General features: G+C 45.5%; 1 protein-coding gene across 1 annotated transcript in view; it reads left to right on the top strand.

Annotated features, from left to right (window-relative positions):
• The first annotated feature begins 210 nt into the window (after positions 1-210).
• The window catches only part of INKA2 (inka box actin regulator 2), a 41,297-nt gene continuing 22,841 nt past the window's right edge, over positions 211-18,666 (top strand). Inside the window, exon 1 of the mRNA XM_075264052.1 lies at positions 211-561. Within this exon, the coding sequence (XP_075120153.1) occupies positions 517-561 (45 nt within the window). The 5' untranslated portion in view covers positions 211-516. The remainder of the gene's footprint in view (positions 562-18,666) is intronic.

The following is an 18,666-nucleotide window of genomic DNA, read 5'->3' as shown; positions in this document are numbered from 1 at the left end:
TGCTTCAGAAAATCAACAAAGTGTAATAGATTGATTTACTGAGTGACAACGGTAATGAATTGAACCTCCAAGATAAATGTAATACAAGAAAGCATACTGTATATACTGTAATAGTTGTGTGTTGTGGCGTGGCTTCAGCAACCCCCTCTTGTGGGCTTCATGTTACTCATCAGCAGGGCTTGTCTATTCATTAGGACGGATGAGCTGCCATTGGCTATCCCAGCACATTGCTCTCTGCTCTGGGAAACACTGCCTGCTTAGAAAGCACACTGTCACCAGTCTGAGCCAGCACATTCTCACAGGAGGATCCAAGTCCAGCAAAAGAAGCAAGGAAGCTCCAAAGTCATGATCCTGTCCTGGGGACCTCAATGGGCATTCATTGAACTGGACTTCTAAAGCATTATAACTACTGAGCTGGAATCAGCCTGGATCTGACAATGTGCTACCAGGGCTGGGGCACTGACTGCTGACATTCCTAAAAGGCAAGCAAATGGACTCGCACAACTGATCACATTTATGAAGAATATGGACCAGTACCTTAGAAGGCTGAAGCAGGAGCTGGTAAGAAATCTACAAGAAATGTATTGTGTCTTTGTCACACAATGAATGGACAATATGGGTGTAAAAGTGCACATAGCCGGAGTAATAGTATAGTATATAGTAAACCCTTGAAGTTTGCAAATTGCAATGTTTGATCTATGAATGAATTAGCAATACTTTGGTCTGTACAGTTCACCATGAGTTTTTGTAGGGTTTATATTTCTACTAATATCCTGTATGCTTATAGTAGAGAATGTATACACAAAGAGTGAGTGCAGACGTCTCGGTGAGGCTGGAAGATTTTTCAAAATCTTGCTCTTTGCTGGGGGAGTGTCTTGAATGCCTGGACCATGTTGGCTCAAGTGTTAGCAGCAGAAGTTACAGATTATATACAATGAATAGAAAATAATGCTTGAATATATAAAAGTAATCCTGTTTATAAAATATTAAGCACAATGAATAGCAACAGTTTATATAACTATGTGACAGGTTTAGCTTGGGACAGCTGGAGGGTAAGGGTATGTTCACACAAAGGAATTTGGAGCTGAATTTGAGGCAGATTCGGCCTTAAATATGCCCCCTGTTCATCTCAATGAATTGACATAAATGGAGGTCAGATTTTGGAGTTTTTCTTCTGTGTGAACCAGCATTAATAATACCATAATATTTCCTAAACATTAGTGGTAAACTGTATAACTTCATTGGTTTATGGTAATAATGTCAACAGATAAAGTGCTTAAATAATCCAGCTTTCCCATGGCGGGACTGGTCATTGGATAACGGCCTCTTCTGCCTGTGATGTGATGTAATAAATAGTTCTTACATAGAATACTTTCTGATATAAAACACTTTTCTCTAAGACTTGTTACAGAGCTCTTAGGATATGCCAGTCATGGGTATGGGAACGTTTAAGATCCGGCAGCTTTATATGCATCAGGTTTCATGACAATGATCACATATCTATGTGCTTCTCCCGCCCCATAAAACTAAAGGAAAAGTTGTGACATTTATAGTGTAAGAGTGCAGACCTTTTATGATGCATACCTTGTTCTGGCTTCTGAAAGTACATCAAAAACCTCAACGTCTTCCACCAAAGTAAATTATGACCAAGTCTATGGATAGGTCGTAACTTGCTGATCGGTGGCGGTTACCACTAATCCCAAGAATGGATCCCATCTGCCCCATGTGAATAGAGCGGAAAGTCAAGATTGCACATGGCCATGCCATTCATTACTATTAGACTGCTGGAGATTGGCAAGTACAACACTCTTCTATCTCTGGCACTTCTATAGCGCAGGGATCAGTAACCGCCGGGTCTGCAGCTGTTGTGAAACTACATCTCCCAGCATGTTCCAATTACTTTTGTGAGAGCTTTGAGAACAGCCAAGCAAGTATGCATGCTTGGAAGTTTAGTTTCACAAAAGCTGGAGGCCCATAGGTTGCTGATCCCTGCCATAGAGGATAAATAAAGCAGCAATGCCCACACTTGCAAATGTATATTAAAATTATGACATACCCGACGTTGTCCCTAAGGGATTCACATGCGCCCTTGTGAATTTGGAGCAAATCACTGTTACAATGGACAACTGTGGACAAAATGCTATAGATCTAACAGACTATAATGAATGACGTGACCTCAGTTATCTATGCAGACAGACAACAAAGCAAAGATTGTGGGAAAGGGAGAGAGTGAGGTATCTAAGTTTAGAAGCTCTGTTTCGAGCATGCACCTGTCCCGATCGGGGCTGAATGACAGCGCTCTGTTCTAATGACAAAGCTAAACGCCCATTGACAGAACATTCCCTGGCCTTTGTGACAGCACACAACAACTGCTGCAGCAGAGCTTTCCTCCATTACTCCTACAATTACACCAAACACATTGATCAGCCATAATAGCTTTGTTTTACAATGATTCTTTTATATGGGAATTTTTTACAGAGTTAAATGACAAGGTTATAATTTAAAGGGGCAGCCTGTTGTCTAGTACTTAATCCAATCAGATTACATTTAGTGATGGTCCATTCCCTTGGACCATTACCATTGTACTAAAGGAAGAGGATACTGATATTCTATCATTTGCCATTGCCGGGATCCTTTTCATGATTTTGGTAACAATTAAAGTCATGAGAATCAGTTAATGTCTAGCATTCATACATGGAGGGCACATTAATAGAAATTGCCATTTTACAAAAATTGGGAAACTTGCAAAAATACTCTGAATTCTGTCTTATGTAAGTGCTGTATTCATATGGGGTGGGCTCTTCTCTTGCCTACTCCTGCCCTCTTCTCAGCAATGGCTGATGATGTATAAACCAGGGTGGAGTGTGGCAGGGTTGAGCACTCCTCCCATGAATCCAGTGGATCCATTAGGATACTCAATAGATCTACCTTTTTAATATGTATCTTTTTTCTAGAACCAGTGCCACATCTGTCCATGGGCTTTGTCTGGTATGACAGCTCATCCTAATTCAGGTAAATGGGGCTGAACTGGAATATCAGATACAGCCCATGGACAGATATGGTATTGTTTAGAAACAGACACAGGTTTATTAACTATGAACTAGGAAAACATATTTTATATCACAATTTTGCTTCAGTGTTTCATACTCTACTGAGTATGGTGCCAAACTATGAGATGGTGATATTATGTTGATGCAAAGAGCAGATTAGCTTGGCACGCAAGGCAAGTTTTTCAGAATGTGCCATTTATCTACCCGCCATTGGTGCCAGATTGTTATATCTATCGAGGAGTAATAGTCTAAAGGGGTTTCCAGGAACGGAATATTGATGGCCTTGGAATAGGGCTTGGAATAGGTCATCAATATCACATTAAAAAGACTTCAACACCCATGCAAGTAATTCAGGCTCATTATTCTTTGCATCTGTCCTTCTACCTACATACTGAACTTATGGAAGTGGTTATGAAGGATATTACACATTTGTGATTCAAGTGAACAGAAGGCAGACGTAATGGCACTGCCCCTACTAAGTAGATGAAGATGGACCGAGGTAACTATTGCAGATATGGTAGCACATTCAGCACCGCCATGGCCAATTGAAGCAGCTGATTGGTAGAGGAGTCAAATCCCCAACAATATAACAAATGCTGCATCGTGTGTGTGTGTGGGGGGGGGGGGTCGCAGGCAAAAAATGGATGATCCTTTTAACTTTTCAGCTGGGGATATTGAAAAAAATTTTTTAAAAAATCATACTCACTTGTTCCTGATGCTCCGGTGTCCTCCCACCACATTATAATCCTTCTGCTGAATGGGTCTCTTCTGGAGTTCTGCTGAAGCTGCTGATTAGCATTAGCAGTCACATGATCACTGAGGTCAATCAGCGAATGGCATGAAATGTCACTACCTGTGACATCACAAGTCCTCTTTCTGAGGCCTGCTCAGGTCATTGCAGTCATGTGATCACTGAGGATAATGAGTGGCTTGAGCAGAACTCCGGAAGAGACCTGCAAGGACCCACCAGAGCAGAATAACTGGGACGTACCGGGAGGACGCCGGCACATTGGAGACAAGTGAGTATGATTTTTTTTTTCAATGCCCCTGGCTGATTTAAAAGTTAAAAGCGTTATCCATTTTTGCCTAGACAACTCCTTTAAAGGGAACCCATCAGCCCTGCTATATGCTAATCTGTAGTAGGTCCAGGCATGCTGAATTCTTACTTCATATAAAGATAATTTACATCTTAATTCTTACAATGGGCAGCTAGTGCTGCCAGTAGGCAATAAGTCAATAGGTAAAGGGGAAAATAGGAAATAATACTCAGCCCAACTGCAGTTAAATATCTCCTGGTTATACTCTTGATAAATCTCCTCACTCGGCCTTGCTCGGATATGCACTCCCACGGTCCGGAGGAGAAAACGATAAATCCAAAGGTAAAAAAGTATCCAGCACAGCCGTATTCGTTGTAAAAAACGTTTTCTTACTTCTTTATTCCATACAAAGTTCCGAATAAAATGGAAACATCAACACACGTGTCATTAAAATGTGCGTCCAGACTGACGCGTTTCGGAAATCTTGTTCCTTTTTCAAAGCTTTGGCTTATCATGGAATATAAGCCAAAGCATGCATATCAGGAATACATCAGACTGCCTACTGGCAATAGGTAAAAAAGTATCCAGCACAGCCGTATTCGTTGTAAAAAACTTTTTCTTACTTCTTTATTCCATACAAAGTTCCGAATAAAATGGAAACATCAACACACGTGTCATTAAAATGTGCGTCCAGACTGACGCGTTTCGGAAATCTTGTTCCTTTTTCAAAGCTTTGGCTTTGAAAAAGGAACAAGATTTCCGAAACGCGTCAGTCTGGACGCACATTTTAATGACACGTGTGTTGATGTTTCCATTTTATTCGGAACTTTGTATGGAATAAAGAAGTAAGAAAAAGTTTTTTACAACGAATACGGCTGTGCTGGATACTTTTTTACCTATTGCCAGTAGGCAGTCTGATGTATTCCTGATATGCATGCTTCCCCACCTTCAAGCATCTGACTGACAGATTTCTCCCTACTACTGTGCAGCAGGAGTGAACTGTCAATCAGTGGCTATAGGGAGCTATAATTTTTGAATACATGAGACTCTGGTCATCTGTAACTAAACATCTTCACACAAAAGTGATACACCTTTGAAATCAGAGTGACTGTCACTATCTTATCCTGCCCTCAGACAGGAAGGAATAACATGGCTGATAGGTTCACTTCAAGTAAAGAGCCACATTATGTACAGCATCCAGTCCAGAGCTAGTTTTTCAGTTCTATTTTACTGGGCTCAACCATTATTTATCTGCCTTAAGTACAGTATGCCACCAGCTTTAGGTCTATTAGCCAGTCACATTGTATTCATCACCATTTGGACATTCGTCTTTCGCTTGCATGTTACGGCACATTACAAGTACTTGATTTCTATAGCTAGTGACATCCTGGAAAAGCATATGTAAGGGCATAAAGCAATCTCATGTTTGGGATTTAGCCTTTGTCTCCTTCAAGTGAACCTGTCGAAGCTATTTAGGGCACTAAGCTACACTCAGCTCCCTATGGAGCATTGACTAAGTGTCCCCAATTATTTATATATTTATTTATTGAGCTTACGTATATAGCACCATTATATGCTGAAGCGCTATACAGACGTTTTCAATCACTATCCCATATAGGGCTCACAATCTACATTCCCTATCATAGTGTCTTTGGAGTGAAGGAGGAAACCGGAGTACCTAGAGGAAACCCTCACAAACACAGAGAGAATAACCTTAGTGTCCCAAATATCCTACCCATAACTCTGTCTGTGGACTTAATAAAACAAACCTTTATACTTAGCTAAGGATGAGTCTCATCGAGAACGTACACCTCAGAGCTCTACACAGGCTGCGGGAGTACAGGAGTACATATATATGGGCAGCACTAGCATAGAGCTATTTGTAACAATAAACAGATGGTCTATAAGGACCTGTGGGTGGTTTAGTGTCCAAATAGCCCTAGCAGGTTACCTTTAAGATTTTTCTTTAAGTAGCCCTCTAAGCATCCCTTTACTAAGGCCTATTCTCAGCAGGGCAGCAGTTACCCGATATTTATCCTTTTCTCAATGCTGGTTATTATTCTGTATTTTATAATGATTCACATACAATGTAATATAACTCATATCTATTCACTTCCTGGTGACCATGTGATACTATTGTGTTTACATATAGCAATCAATATGGGGAAAGAACCAATGAGGAGACAGGAGGTGTATTTCAGACTACCTGTAGGTGACGTAGATAAGCTACAGCTACTGCCTCATGCATGACGTGGTCATCACATATGTATAAAAGATATTTCGAAGGCAGAAGTAAGCATACTATTTATTTAACACAGAGATAATGTTTACCTAGAGCTCCTTTCAAAGCATGACAATAGTATCAAGGCCATAGAAGAATATTTTTATAGTAGGCTTTAGAGGGGTATTCTGTTCTTGAGAATGGAGGATCATCCACCCCATCTCTTGGCTTCTGCGAATGCATGCACCACTCTCTCCATTCACTTCTATGAGAGTTAAGAAGTATAGCCGAGCCTGCTGGCTGGGATACCTTGGATTTCCCATATAAGTCAGTGACAAGAATTGCACTTACGGTATGTAGGCACCTTCTCTTTTGCAGAGGCAGCTAGACAAGGGTCAGGGGTCCTTCTTCTTGAAAAAGGTGCGTATTCCAGAGAGGCATTCGCACCCATTGTGTAGCAAACCAGTGTCTAATAGAATGGATTGTGATTTCTCTGCATGTATTATAGATACTTGTTATAGCTGGAGGTAACTATAGTTTATTTCTACATGTTATTATGAATGAACCAAACCTGCATCACTTTCAATCTGAGCACACTAATCTATAAAATATACCCATAAGTGTAATATTATGGTAATCATTTCTAGAGCAGAGAACTTCCCCGTATAGCCACACACCAATGTAAAGCCTCTGGAATACATACAAGCTCGTCATCCTTTATGGTAATACAGAAGTAGGATGATGAACACGATCTGACATGCCCTGCAGTGTCTCAGCAGTGAAGCTGTGTTCTGGATTTGCATAGAGTCTGAAGGGTTTAATTAACCACCTCTGACTCTGACAATTTGCATAAATATATTCTTAATGGGGAGAGGTCACATGTAGCCCCAGTACTGGCACCAAAACCCGCACATACATCTTCTTCTATCCCTTTGCAGATGAATTAAATACAACAGAAATTGTACAAGGACATCTTTAATAGAGATGAGCGAACAGTGTTCTATCGAACTCATGTTCGATCGGATATTAGGCTGTTCGGCATGTTCGAATCGAATCGAACACCGCGTGGTAAAGTGCGCCATTACTCGATTCCCCTCCCACCTTCCCTGGCGCCTTTTTTGCTCCAATAACAGCTCAGGGTAGGTGGGACAGGAACTACGACACCGGTGACGTTGAAAAAAGTAGGCAAAACCCATTGGCTGCCGAAAACATGTGACCTCTAATTTAAAAGAACAGCGCCGCCCAGGTTCGCGTCATTCTGAGCTTGCAATTCACCGAGGACGGAGGTTTCCGTCCAGCTAGCTAGGGCTTAGATTCTGGGTAGGCAGGGACAGGCTAGGATAGGAAGGAGAAGACAACCAACAGCTCTTGTAAGAGCTAAATTCCAGGGAGAAGCTTGTCAGTGTAACGTGGCACTGACGGGCTCAATCGCCGCAACCCAGCTTTCCCAGGATCCTGAATGGAATACACTGTCAGTGTATTCCCGTATACCCGATATATACCCCGATACCCGTTCCAACGGTGTGCCCCCCCACCTTCACCCCAGAAATACCCTGCAAGTCCCCTAGCAATAGAATTGGGGCTATATACACCCACAATTTTTACTACTGGTATACAGTGCCATTGTCTGACTGGGAATTCAAAGAATATATTGGGAATACAAATACCCTCATTTCTTGCTACTGCCATATAGTGCCAGTTTCTGACTGGTAATTCAAAGAATATATTGGGGTTACGTGCACCCACAATTTTTACTACTGGTATACAGTGCCATTGTCTGACTGGGAATTCAAAGAATATATTGGGAATACAAATACCCTCATTTCTTGCTACTGCCATATAGTGCCAGTGTCTGACTGGGAATTCAAAGAATATATTGGGGTTACGTGCACCCACAATTTTTACTACTGGTATACAGTGCCATTGTCTGACTGGGAATTCAAAGAATATATTGGGAATACAAATACCCTCATTTCTTGCTACTGCCATATAGTGCCAGTGTCTGACTGGGAATTCAAAGAATATATTGGGGTTACGTGCACCCACAATTTTTACTACTGGTATACAGTGCCATTGTCTGACTGGGAATTCAAAGAATATATTGGGAATACAAATACCCTCATTTCTTGCTACTGCCATATAGTGCCAGTGTCTGACTGGTAATTCAAAGAATATATTGGGGTTACGTGCACCCACAATTTTTACTACTGGTATACAGTGCCATTGTCTGACTGGGAATTCAAAGAATATATTGGGAATACAAATACCCTCATTTCTTGCTACTGCCATATAGTGCCAGTGTCTGACTGGTAATTCAAAGAATATATTGGGGTTACGTGCACCCACAATTTTTACTACTGGTATACAGTGCCAGTGTCTGACTGGGAATTCAAAGAATATATTGGGGTTACGTGCACCCACAATTTTTACTACTGGTATACAGTGCCATTGTCTGACTGGGAATTCAAAGAATATATTGGGGTTATAAATACCCTCATTTCTTGCTACTGCCATATAGTGCCAGTTTCTGACTGGTAATTCAAAGAATATATTGGGGTTACGTGCACCCACAATTTTTACTACTGGTATACAGTGCCATTGTCTGACTGGGAATTCAAAGAGTATATTGGGAATACAAATACCCTCATTTCTTGCTACTGCCATATAGTGCCAGTTTCTGACTGGTAATTCAAAGAATATATTGGGGTTACGTGCACCCACAATTTTTACTACTGGTATACAGTGCCATTGTCTGACTGGGAATTCAAAGAATATATTGGGAATACAAATACCCTCATTTCTTGCTACTGCCATATAGTGCCAGTGTCTGACTGGGAATTCAAAGAATATATTGGGGTTACGTGCACCCACAATTTTTACTACTGGTATACAGTGCCATTGTCTGACTGGGAATTCAAAGAGTATATTGGGAATACAAATACCCTCATTTCTTGCTACTGCCATATAGTGCCAGTGTCTGACTGGTAATTCAAAGAATATATTGGGGTTACGTGCACCCACAATTTTTACTACTGGTATACAGTGCCATTGTCTGACTGGGAATTCAAAGAGTATATTGGGAATACAAATACCCTCATTTCTTGCTACTGCCATATAGTGCCAGTTTCTGACTGGGAATTCAAAGAATATATTGGGGTTACGTGCACCCACAATTTTTACTACTGGTATACAGTGCCATTGTCTGACTGGGAATTCAAAGAATATATTGGGGTTATAAATACCCTCATTTCTTGCTACTGCCATATAGTGCCAGTTTCTGACTGGTAATTCAAAGAATATATTGGGGTTACGTGCACCCACAATTTTTACTACTGGTATACAGTGCCATTGTCTGACTGGGAATTCAAAGAATATATTGGGGTTATAAATACCCTCATTTCTTGCTACTGCCATATAGTGCCAGTTTCTGACTGGTAATTCAAAGAATATATTGGGGTTATGTGCACCCACAATTTTTACTACTGGTATACAGTGCCATTGTCTGACTGGGAATTCAAAGAATATATTGGGAATACAAATACCCTCATTTCTTGCTACTGCCATATAGTGCCAGTGTCTGACTGGGAATTCAAAGAATATATTGGGGTTACGTGCACCCACAATTTTTACTACTGGTATACAGTGCCATTGTCTGACTGGGAATTCAAAGAGTATATTGGGAATACAAATACCCTCATTTCTTGCTACTGCCATATAGTGCCAGTTTCTGACTGGTAATTCAAAGAATATATTGGGGTTACGTGCACCCACAATTTTTACTACTGGTATACAGTGCCATTGTCTGACTGGGAATTCAAAGAGTATATTGGGAATACAAATACCCTCATTTCTTGCTACTGCCATATAGTGCCAGTTTCTGACTGGGAATTCAAAGAATATATTGGGGTTACGTGCACCCACAATTTTTACTACTGGTATACAGTGCCATTGTCTGACTGGGAATTCAAAGAATATATTGGGGTTATAAATACCCTCATTTCTTGCTACTGCCATATAGTGCCAGTTTCTGACTGGTAATTCAAAGAATATATTGGGGTTACGTGCACCCACAATTTTTACTACTGGTATGCAGTGCCATTGTCTGACTGGGAATTCAAAGAGTATATTGGGAATACAAATACCCTCATTTCTTGCTACTGCCATATAGTGCCAGTTTCTGACTGGTAATTCAAAGAATATATTGGGGTTACGTGCACCCACAATTTTTACTACTGGTATACAGTGCCATTGTCTGACTGGGAATTCAAAGAGTATATTGGGAATACAAATACCCTCATTTCTTGCTACTGCCATATAGTGCCAGTTTCTGACTGGTAATTCAAAGAATATATTGGGGTTACGTGCACCCACAATTTTTACTACTGGTATACAGTGCCATTGTCTGACTGGGAATTCAAAGAGTATATTGGGAATACAAATACCCTCATTTCTTGCTACTGCCATATAGTGCCAGTTTCTGACTGGTAATTCAAAGAATATATTGGGGTTACGTGCACCCACAATTTTTACTACTGGTATACAGTGCCATTGTCTGACTGGGAATTCAAAGAATATATTGGGGTTATAAATACCCTCATTTCTTGCTACTGCCATATAGTGCCAGTTTCTGACTGGTAATTCAAAGAATATATTGGGGTTACGTGCACCCACAATTTTTACTACTGGTATACAGTGCCATTGTCTGACTGGGAATTCAAAGAGTATATTGGGAATACAAATACCCTCATTTCTTGCTACTGCCATATAGTGCCAGTTTCTGACTGGTAATTCAAAGAATATATTGGGGTTACGTGCACCCACAATTTTTACTACTGGTATACAGTGCCATTGTCTGACTGGGAATTCAAAGAATATATTGGGGTTATAAATACCCTCATTTCTTGCTACTGCCATATAGTGCCAGTTTCTGACTGGTAATTCAAAGAATATATTGGGGTTACGTGCACCCACAATTTTTACTACTGGTATACAGTGCCATTGTCTGACTGGGAATTCAAAGAGTATATTGGGAATACAAATACCCTCATTTCTTGCTACTGCCATATAGTGCCAGTGTCTGACTGGGAATTCAAAGAATATATTGGGGTTACGTGCACCCACAATTTTTACTACTGGTATACAGTGCCAATTTCTAACTAGGAATTCAAAATGCGCAAGGCTCCCGGAAAGGGACGTGGACGAGGCCGTGGGCGAGGTCGGGGGAATGGTTCTGGGGAGCAAGGTAGCAGTGAAGCCACAGGGCGTCCCGTGCCTACTCCTGTGGGGCAGCAAGCATTGCGCCACTCCACAGTGCCAGGGTTGCTTGCCACATTAACTAAACTGCAGGGTACAAACCTTAGTAGGCCCGAGAACCAGGAACAGGTCTTGCAATGGCTGTCAGAGAACGCTTACAGCACATTGTCCAGCAGCCAGTCAGACTCTGCCTCCTCTCCTCCTATTACCCAACAGTCTTGTCTTCCTTCCTCCCAAAATTCCGAAGCTTTACAGAACAATAACCCAAACTGTCCCTGCTCCCCAGAGCTGTTCTCCGCTCCTTTCATTGTCCCTCAACCTGCCTCTCCACGTCACGATTCCACGAACCTAACAGAGGAGCATCTGTGTCCAGATGCTCAAACACTAGAGTCTCCTCCATCTCCGTTCGATTTGGTGGTGGATGACCAGCAACCCACCCTCATCGACGATGATGTGACGCAGTTGCCGTCAGGGCATCCAGTTGACCGGCGCATTGTGCGGGAGGAGGAGATGAGACAGGAGTTGGAAGAGGAAGTGGTGGATGATGAGGACACTGACCCGACCTGGACAGGGGGGATGTCAAGCGGGGAAAGTAGTGTGGATGTTGAGGCAGGTGCAGCACCAAAAAGGGTAGCTAGAGGCAGAGGCAGAGGTCAGCAGCTTAGGCGAAGCCAGGCCACACCCGGAATCTCCCAAGATGTTCCAGTTCGTACCCAGCCCCGAAAAACTCCCACCTCGAGGGCACGTTTCTCGAAGGTGTGGAGTTTTTTCAAGGAATGCGCCGAGGACAGATATAGTGTTGTCTGCACAATTTGCCTCTCGAAATTGATTAGGGGCTCTGAGAAGAGCAACCTGTCCACCACTTCAATGCGCCGTCATTTGGAATCCAAGCACTGGAATCAGTGGCAGGCAGCAACGGCAGGACAAAGGCCGCCTGCCGTTCACGCCACTGCCACTGCCTCTGCCACTGCCTCTGCCTCTGCCACTGCCACTGCTGACTGTGCTGGCGATGCACTCCAGAGGACGAGCCAGGACACCACTTCATCTGCCTCCGCCACTTTGTTGACTTCTACCTCATCCTCCCCTGGTCCTGTCTTATCTCCTTCTCCTGCACCATCAAAGGCACCATCAGGCGTTTCTTTACAACAACCCACCATCTCTCAGACATTGGAGCGGCGGCAGAAATACACTGCTAACCACCCACACGCGCAAGCCTTGAACGCCAACATCGCTAAACTGCTGGCCCAGGAGATGTTGGCGTTCCGGCTTGTTGAAACTCCCGCCTTCCTGGACCTGATGGCAACTGCGGCACCTCGCTATGCCGTCCCTAGCCGTCACTACTTCTCCCGGTGTGCCGTCCCCGCCTTGCACCAGCACGTGTCACTCAACATCAGGCGGGCCCTTAGTTCCGCGCTTTGCACAAAGGTCCACTTGACCACCGACGCGTGGACAAGTGCATGCGGACAGGGACGCTACATTTCACTGACGGCACACTGGGTGAATGTAGTTGAGGCTGGGACTGCTTCCCAAACTGGCCCGGTGTACCTCGTCTCCCCGCCTAACATTCCTGGCAGGGACACGAGAAGAACACCCCCCTCCTCCTCCTCCTCTACCGCCTCCTCCTCCGCCACCGCCTCCTCCTCCGCCACCGCCTCCTCCTCCGCTGTTAGATTGACCCCAGCTACGAGTTGGAAACGTTGCAGCACTGGCGTTGGTAGACGTCAGCAGGCTGTGCTGAAGCTGATCAGCTTGGGGGACAGACAGCACACTGCCTCCGAGGTGAGGGATGCCCTCCTCGATGAGACGGCAATATGGTTTGAGCCGCTGCACCTGGGCCCAGGCATGGTCGTTTGTGATAACGGCCGGAACCTGGTAGCAGCTCTGGAGCTTGCCGGACTCCAACATGTTCCATGCCTGGCCCACGTCTTCAACCTAGTGGTGCAACGTTTCCTAAAGAGCTACCCCAATGTTCCAGAGCTACTGGTGAAAGTGCGGCGCATGTGCGCCCACTTTCGCAAGTCGACAGTAGCCGCTGCTAGCTTAAAATCTCTCCAGCAACGCCTGCATGTGCCACAACACCGGCTTTTGTGCGACGTCCCCACACGCTGGAACTCAACGTTTCAGATGTTGAATAGAGTGGTTGAGCAGCAGAGACCTTTGATGGAATACCAGCTACAAAACCCTAGGGTGCCACAAAGTCAGCTGCCTCAGTTTCACATCCATGAGTGGCCATGGATGAGAGACCTTTGTGACATCCTACGGGTCTTTGAGGAGTCCACAAGGAGGGTGAGCTCTGAGGATGCGATGGTGAGCCTTACAATCCCGCTCTTGTGTGTTCTGAGAGAATCCCTGATTGACATCAGGGATAACTCAGATCACACAGAGGAGTTAGGGATAGCATCCGATCCATCACAGCTGGAGAGTAGGTCCACACATCTGTCCGCTTCACTGCGTTTAATGGAGGAGGAGGAGGAGGAGGAGGAGGAGGAAGAAGAGTTGTCCGATGATGTGATGGTGATACAGGAGGCTTCCGGGCAACTTCGAATCGTCCCATTGTTGCAGCGCGGATGGGTAGACATGGAGGATGAGGAGGAAATGGAGATTGAACTTTCCGGTGGGGCCAGAGGAGTCATGCCAACTAACACTGTGGCAGACATGGCTGAGTTCATGTTGGGGTGCTTTACAACCGACAAGCGTATTGTCAAAATCATGGAGGACAACCAGTACTGGATCTTTGCTATCCTTGACCCCCGGTATAAAAACAACATCTCGTCTTTTATTCCGGTAGAGGGGAGGGCCAATCGCATCAATGCTTGCCACAGGCAATTGGTGCAGAATATGATGGAGATGTTTCCAGTATGTGACGTTGGCGGCAGGGAGGGCAGTTCCTCCAGTAGGCAACCAAGTTCTCACCGGTCCACACAAACGAGGGGCACACTGTCTAAGGTCTGGGACACCTTGATGGCACCCCCTCGCCAAAGTGCCGCCACGGAGGGTCCTAGTGTCACCAGGCGTGAGAAGTATAGGCGCATGTTGCGGGAATACCTTTCCGACCACAGCCCTGTCCTCTCCGACCCCTCTGCGCCCTACACGTATTGGGTGTCGAAGTTGGACCTGTGGCTTGAACTTGCCCTATATGCCTTGGAGGTGCTGTCCTGTCCTGCCGCCAGCGTCCTATCTGAGAGGGTGTTCAGTGCAGCCGGTGGCATCATCACTGACAAGCGCACCCGTCTGTCAGCTGAGAGTGCCGACCGGCTCACTTTGATAAAAATGAACCACCACTGGGTAGAGCCGTCATTTTTGTGCCCACCTGTGTAAAGCACCCCAACATGAAACTCCATGTCTGTACTCAACCTCTCCAATTCCTCCGCATCCTCATACTCATCCACCATAAGCGTTGCACAATTCTGCTAATACTAGGCTCCCTCCAACATGATTTCCCCCAACTCTGCTGGTTAGAGGCTCCCTCCACCCTGATTTCCACCAACTCTGCTGGTTAGAGGCTCCCTCCACCCTGCTTTCCCACAACTCTGCTGGTTAGAGGCTCCTTCCACCATGAATTTGCCCAAACTGGGCTGTTTAGAGGCTCCCTCCACCATGAATTGGTCCAAACTGGGCTGTTTAGAGGCTCCCTCCACCATGAATTTGCCCAAACTGGGCTGTTTAGAGGCTCCCTCCACCATGAATTGGTCCAAACTGGGTTTTTTAGAGGCTCCCTCCACCATTAATTGGTCCAAACTGGGCTGGTTAGAGGCTCCCTCCACCATGAATTTGCCCAAACTGGGCTGTTTAGAGGCTCCCTCCACCATGAGTTTGCCCAAACTGGGCTGGTTAGAGGCTCCCTCCACCATGAATTGGTCCAAACTGGGTTTTTTAGAGGCTCCCTCCACCATTAATTGGTCCAAACTGGGCTGGTTAGAGGCTCCCTCCACCATGAATTTGCCCAAACTGGGCTGTTTAGAGGCTCCCTCCACCATGAATTTGCCCAAACTGGGCTGGTTAGAGGCTCCCTCCACCATGAATTGGTCCAAACGGGTTTTTAGAGGCTCCCTTCACCTTGAATTGGTCCAAACTTGGCTGTTTAGAGGCTCCCTCCACCATGAATTGGTCCAAACTTGGCTGTTTAGAGGCTCCCTCCACCATGAATTGGTCCAAACTGGGTTTTTTAGAGGCTCCCTCCACCATTAATTGGTCCAAACTGGGCTGGTTAGAGGCTCCCTCCACCATGAATTTGCCCAAACTGGGCTGTTTAGAGGCTCCCTCCACCATGAATTTGCCCAAACTGGGCTGGTTAGAGGCTCCCTCCACCATGAATTGGTCCAAACTGGGTTTTTTAGAGGCTCCCTCCACCATTAATTGGTCCAAACTGGGCTGGTTAGAGGCTCCCTCCACCATGAATTTGCCCAAACTGGGCTGTTTAGAGGCTCCCTCCACCATGAATTTGCCCAAACTGGGCTGGTTAGAGGCTCCCTCCACCATGAATTGGTCCAAACGGGTTTTTAGAGGCTCCCTTCACCATGAATTGGTCCAAACTTGGCTGTTTAGAGGCTCCCTCCACCATGAATTGGTCCAAACTTGGCTGTTTAGAGGCTCCCTTCACCATGAATTGGTCCAAACTTGGCTGTTTAGAGGCTCCCTCCACCATGAATTGGTCCAAACTTGGCTGTTTAGAGGCTCCCTCCACCATGAATTGGTCCAAACTTGGCTGTTTAGAGGCTCCCTCCACCATGAATTGGTCCAAACTGGGTTTTTTAGAGGCTCCCTCCACCATGAATTTGCCCAAACTGGGCTGTTTAGAGGCTCCCTCCACCATGAATTTGCCCAAACTGGGCTGGTTAGAGGCTCCCTCCACCATGAATTGGTCCAAACGGGTTTTTAGAGGCTCCCTTCACCATGAATTGGTCCAAACTTGGCTGGTTAGAGGCTCCCTCCACCATTAATTGGTCCAAACTTGGCTGTTTAGAGGCTCCCTCCACCATGAATTTGCCCAAACTGGGCTGGTTAGAGGCTCCCTCCACCATGAATTGGTCCAAACTGGGTTTTTTAGAGGCTCCCTCCACCATTAATTGGTCCAAACTGGGCTGGTTAGAGGCTCCCTCCACCATGAATTTGCCCAAACTGGGCTGTTTAGAGGCTCCCTCCACCATGAATTTGCCCAAACTGGGCTGGTTAGAGGCTCCCTCCACCATGAATTGGTCCAAACGGGTTTTTAGAGGCTCCCTTCACCATGAATTGGTCCAAACTTGGCTGTTTAGAGGCTCCCTCCACCATGAATTGGTCCAAACTTGGCTGTTTAGAGGCTCCATCCACCATGAATTGGTCCAAACTGGGTTTTTTAGAGGCTCCCTCCACCATTAATTGGTCCAAACTGGGCTGGTTAGAGGCTCCCTCCACCATGAATTTGCCCAAACTGGGCTGTTTAGAGGCTCCCTCCACCATGAATTTGCCCAAACTGGGCTGGTTAGAGGCTCCCTCCACCATGAATTGGTCCAAACTGGGTTTTTTAGAGGCTCCCTCCACCATTAATTGGTCCAAACTGGGCTGGTTAGAGGCTCCCTCCACCATGAATTTGCCCAAACTGGGCTGTTTAGAGGCTCCCTCCACCATGAATTTGCCCAAACTGGGCTGGTTAGAGGCTCCCTCCACCATGAATTGGTCCAAACGGGTTTTTAGAGGCTCCCTTCACCATGAATTGGTCCAAACTTGGCTGTTTAGAGGCTCCCTCCACCATGAATTGGTCCAAACTTGGCTGTTTAGAGGCTCCCTTCACCATGAATTGGTCCAAACTTGGCTGTTTAGAGGCTCCCTCCACCATGAATTGGTCCAAACTTGGCTGTTTAGAGGCTCCCTCCACCATGAATTGGTCCAAACTTGGCTGTTTAGAGGCTCCCTCCACCATGAATTGGTCCAAACTGGGTTTTTTAGAGGCTCCCTCCACCATGAATTTGCCCAAACTGGGCTGTTTAGAGGCTCCCTCCACCATGAATTTGCCCAAACTGGGCTGGTTAGAGGCTCCCTCCACCATGAATTGGTCCAAACGGGTTTTTAGAGGCTCCCTTCACCATGAATTGGTCCAAACTTGGCTGGTTAGAGGCTCCCTCCACCATTAATTGGTCCAAACTGGGCTGGTTAGAGGCTCCCTCCACCATGAATTGGTCCAAACTGGGGTTTTTAGAGGCTCCCTCCACCATGAATTGGTCCAAACTTGGCTGTTTAGAGGCTCCCTCCACCATTAATTGGTCCAAACTGGGCTGGTTAGAGGCTCCCTCCACCATTAATTGGTCCAAACTGGGCTGGTTAGAGGCTCCCTCCACCATTAATTGGTCCAAACTGGGCTGGTTAGAGGCTCCCTCCACCATGAATTTGCCCAAACTGGGCTGTTTAGAGGCTCCCTCCACCATGAATTTGCCCAAACTGGGCTGTTTAGAGGCTCCCTCCACCATGAATTGGTCCAAACTGGGTTTTTTAGAGGCTCCCTCCACCATGAATTGGTCCAAACTGGGCTGGTTAGAGGCTCCCTCCACCATGAATTGGTCCAAACTGGGGTGGTTAGAGGCTCCCTCCACCATTAATTGGTCCAAACTGGGCTGGTTAGAGGCTCCCTCCACCATGAATTGGTCCAAACGGGTTTTTAGAGGCTCCCTTCACCATGAATTGGTCCAAACTTGGCTGTTTAGAGGCTCCCTCCACCATGAATTGGTCCAAACTTGGCTGTTTAGAGGCTCCCTCCACCATGAATTGGTCCAAACTGGGTTTTTTAGAGGCTCCCTCCACCATGAATTTGCCCAAACTGGGCTGTTTAGAGGCTCCCTCCACCATGAATTTGCCCAAACTGGGCTGGTTAGAGGCTCCCTCCACCATGAATTGGTCCAAACTGGGGTTTTTAGAGGCTCCCTCCACCATGAATTGGTCCAAACTTGGCTGTTTAGAGGCTCCCTCCACCATGAATTGGTCCAAACTGGGGTGGTTAGAGGCTCCCTCCACCATTAATTGGTCCAAACTGGGCTGGTTAGAGGCTCCCTCCACCATTAATTGGTCCAAACTGGGCTGGTTAGAGGCTCCCTCCACCATGAATTTGCCCAAACTGGGCTGGTTAGAGGCTCCC

This window comes from Leptodactylus fuscus, chromosome 2, assembly GCF_031893055.1.
Source record: "Leptodactylus fuscus isolate aLepFus1 chromosome 2, aLepFus1.hap2, whole genome shotgun sequence".
In the NCBI taxonomy this organism is placed as follows: Eukaryota; Metazoa; Chordata; class Amphibia; order Anura; family Leptodactylidae; genus Leptodactylus; species Leptodactylus fuscus.
Note: the sequence above shows the minus strand (reverse complement) of the source record. Positions and strands in the feature narration are given on the sequence as shown.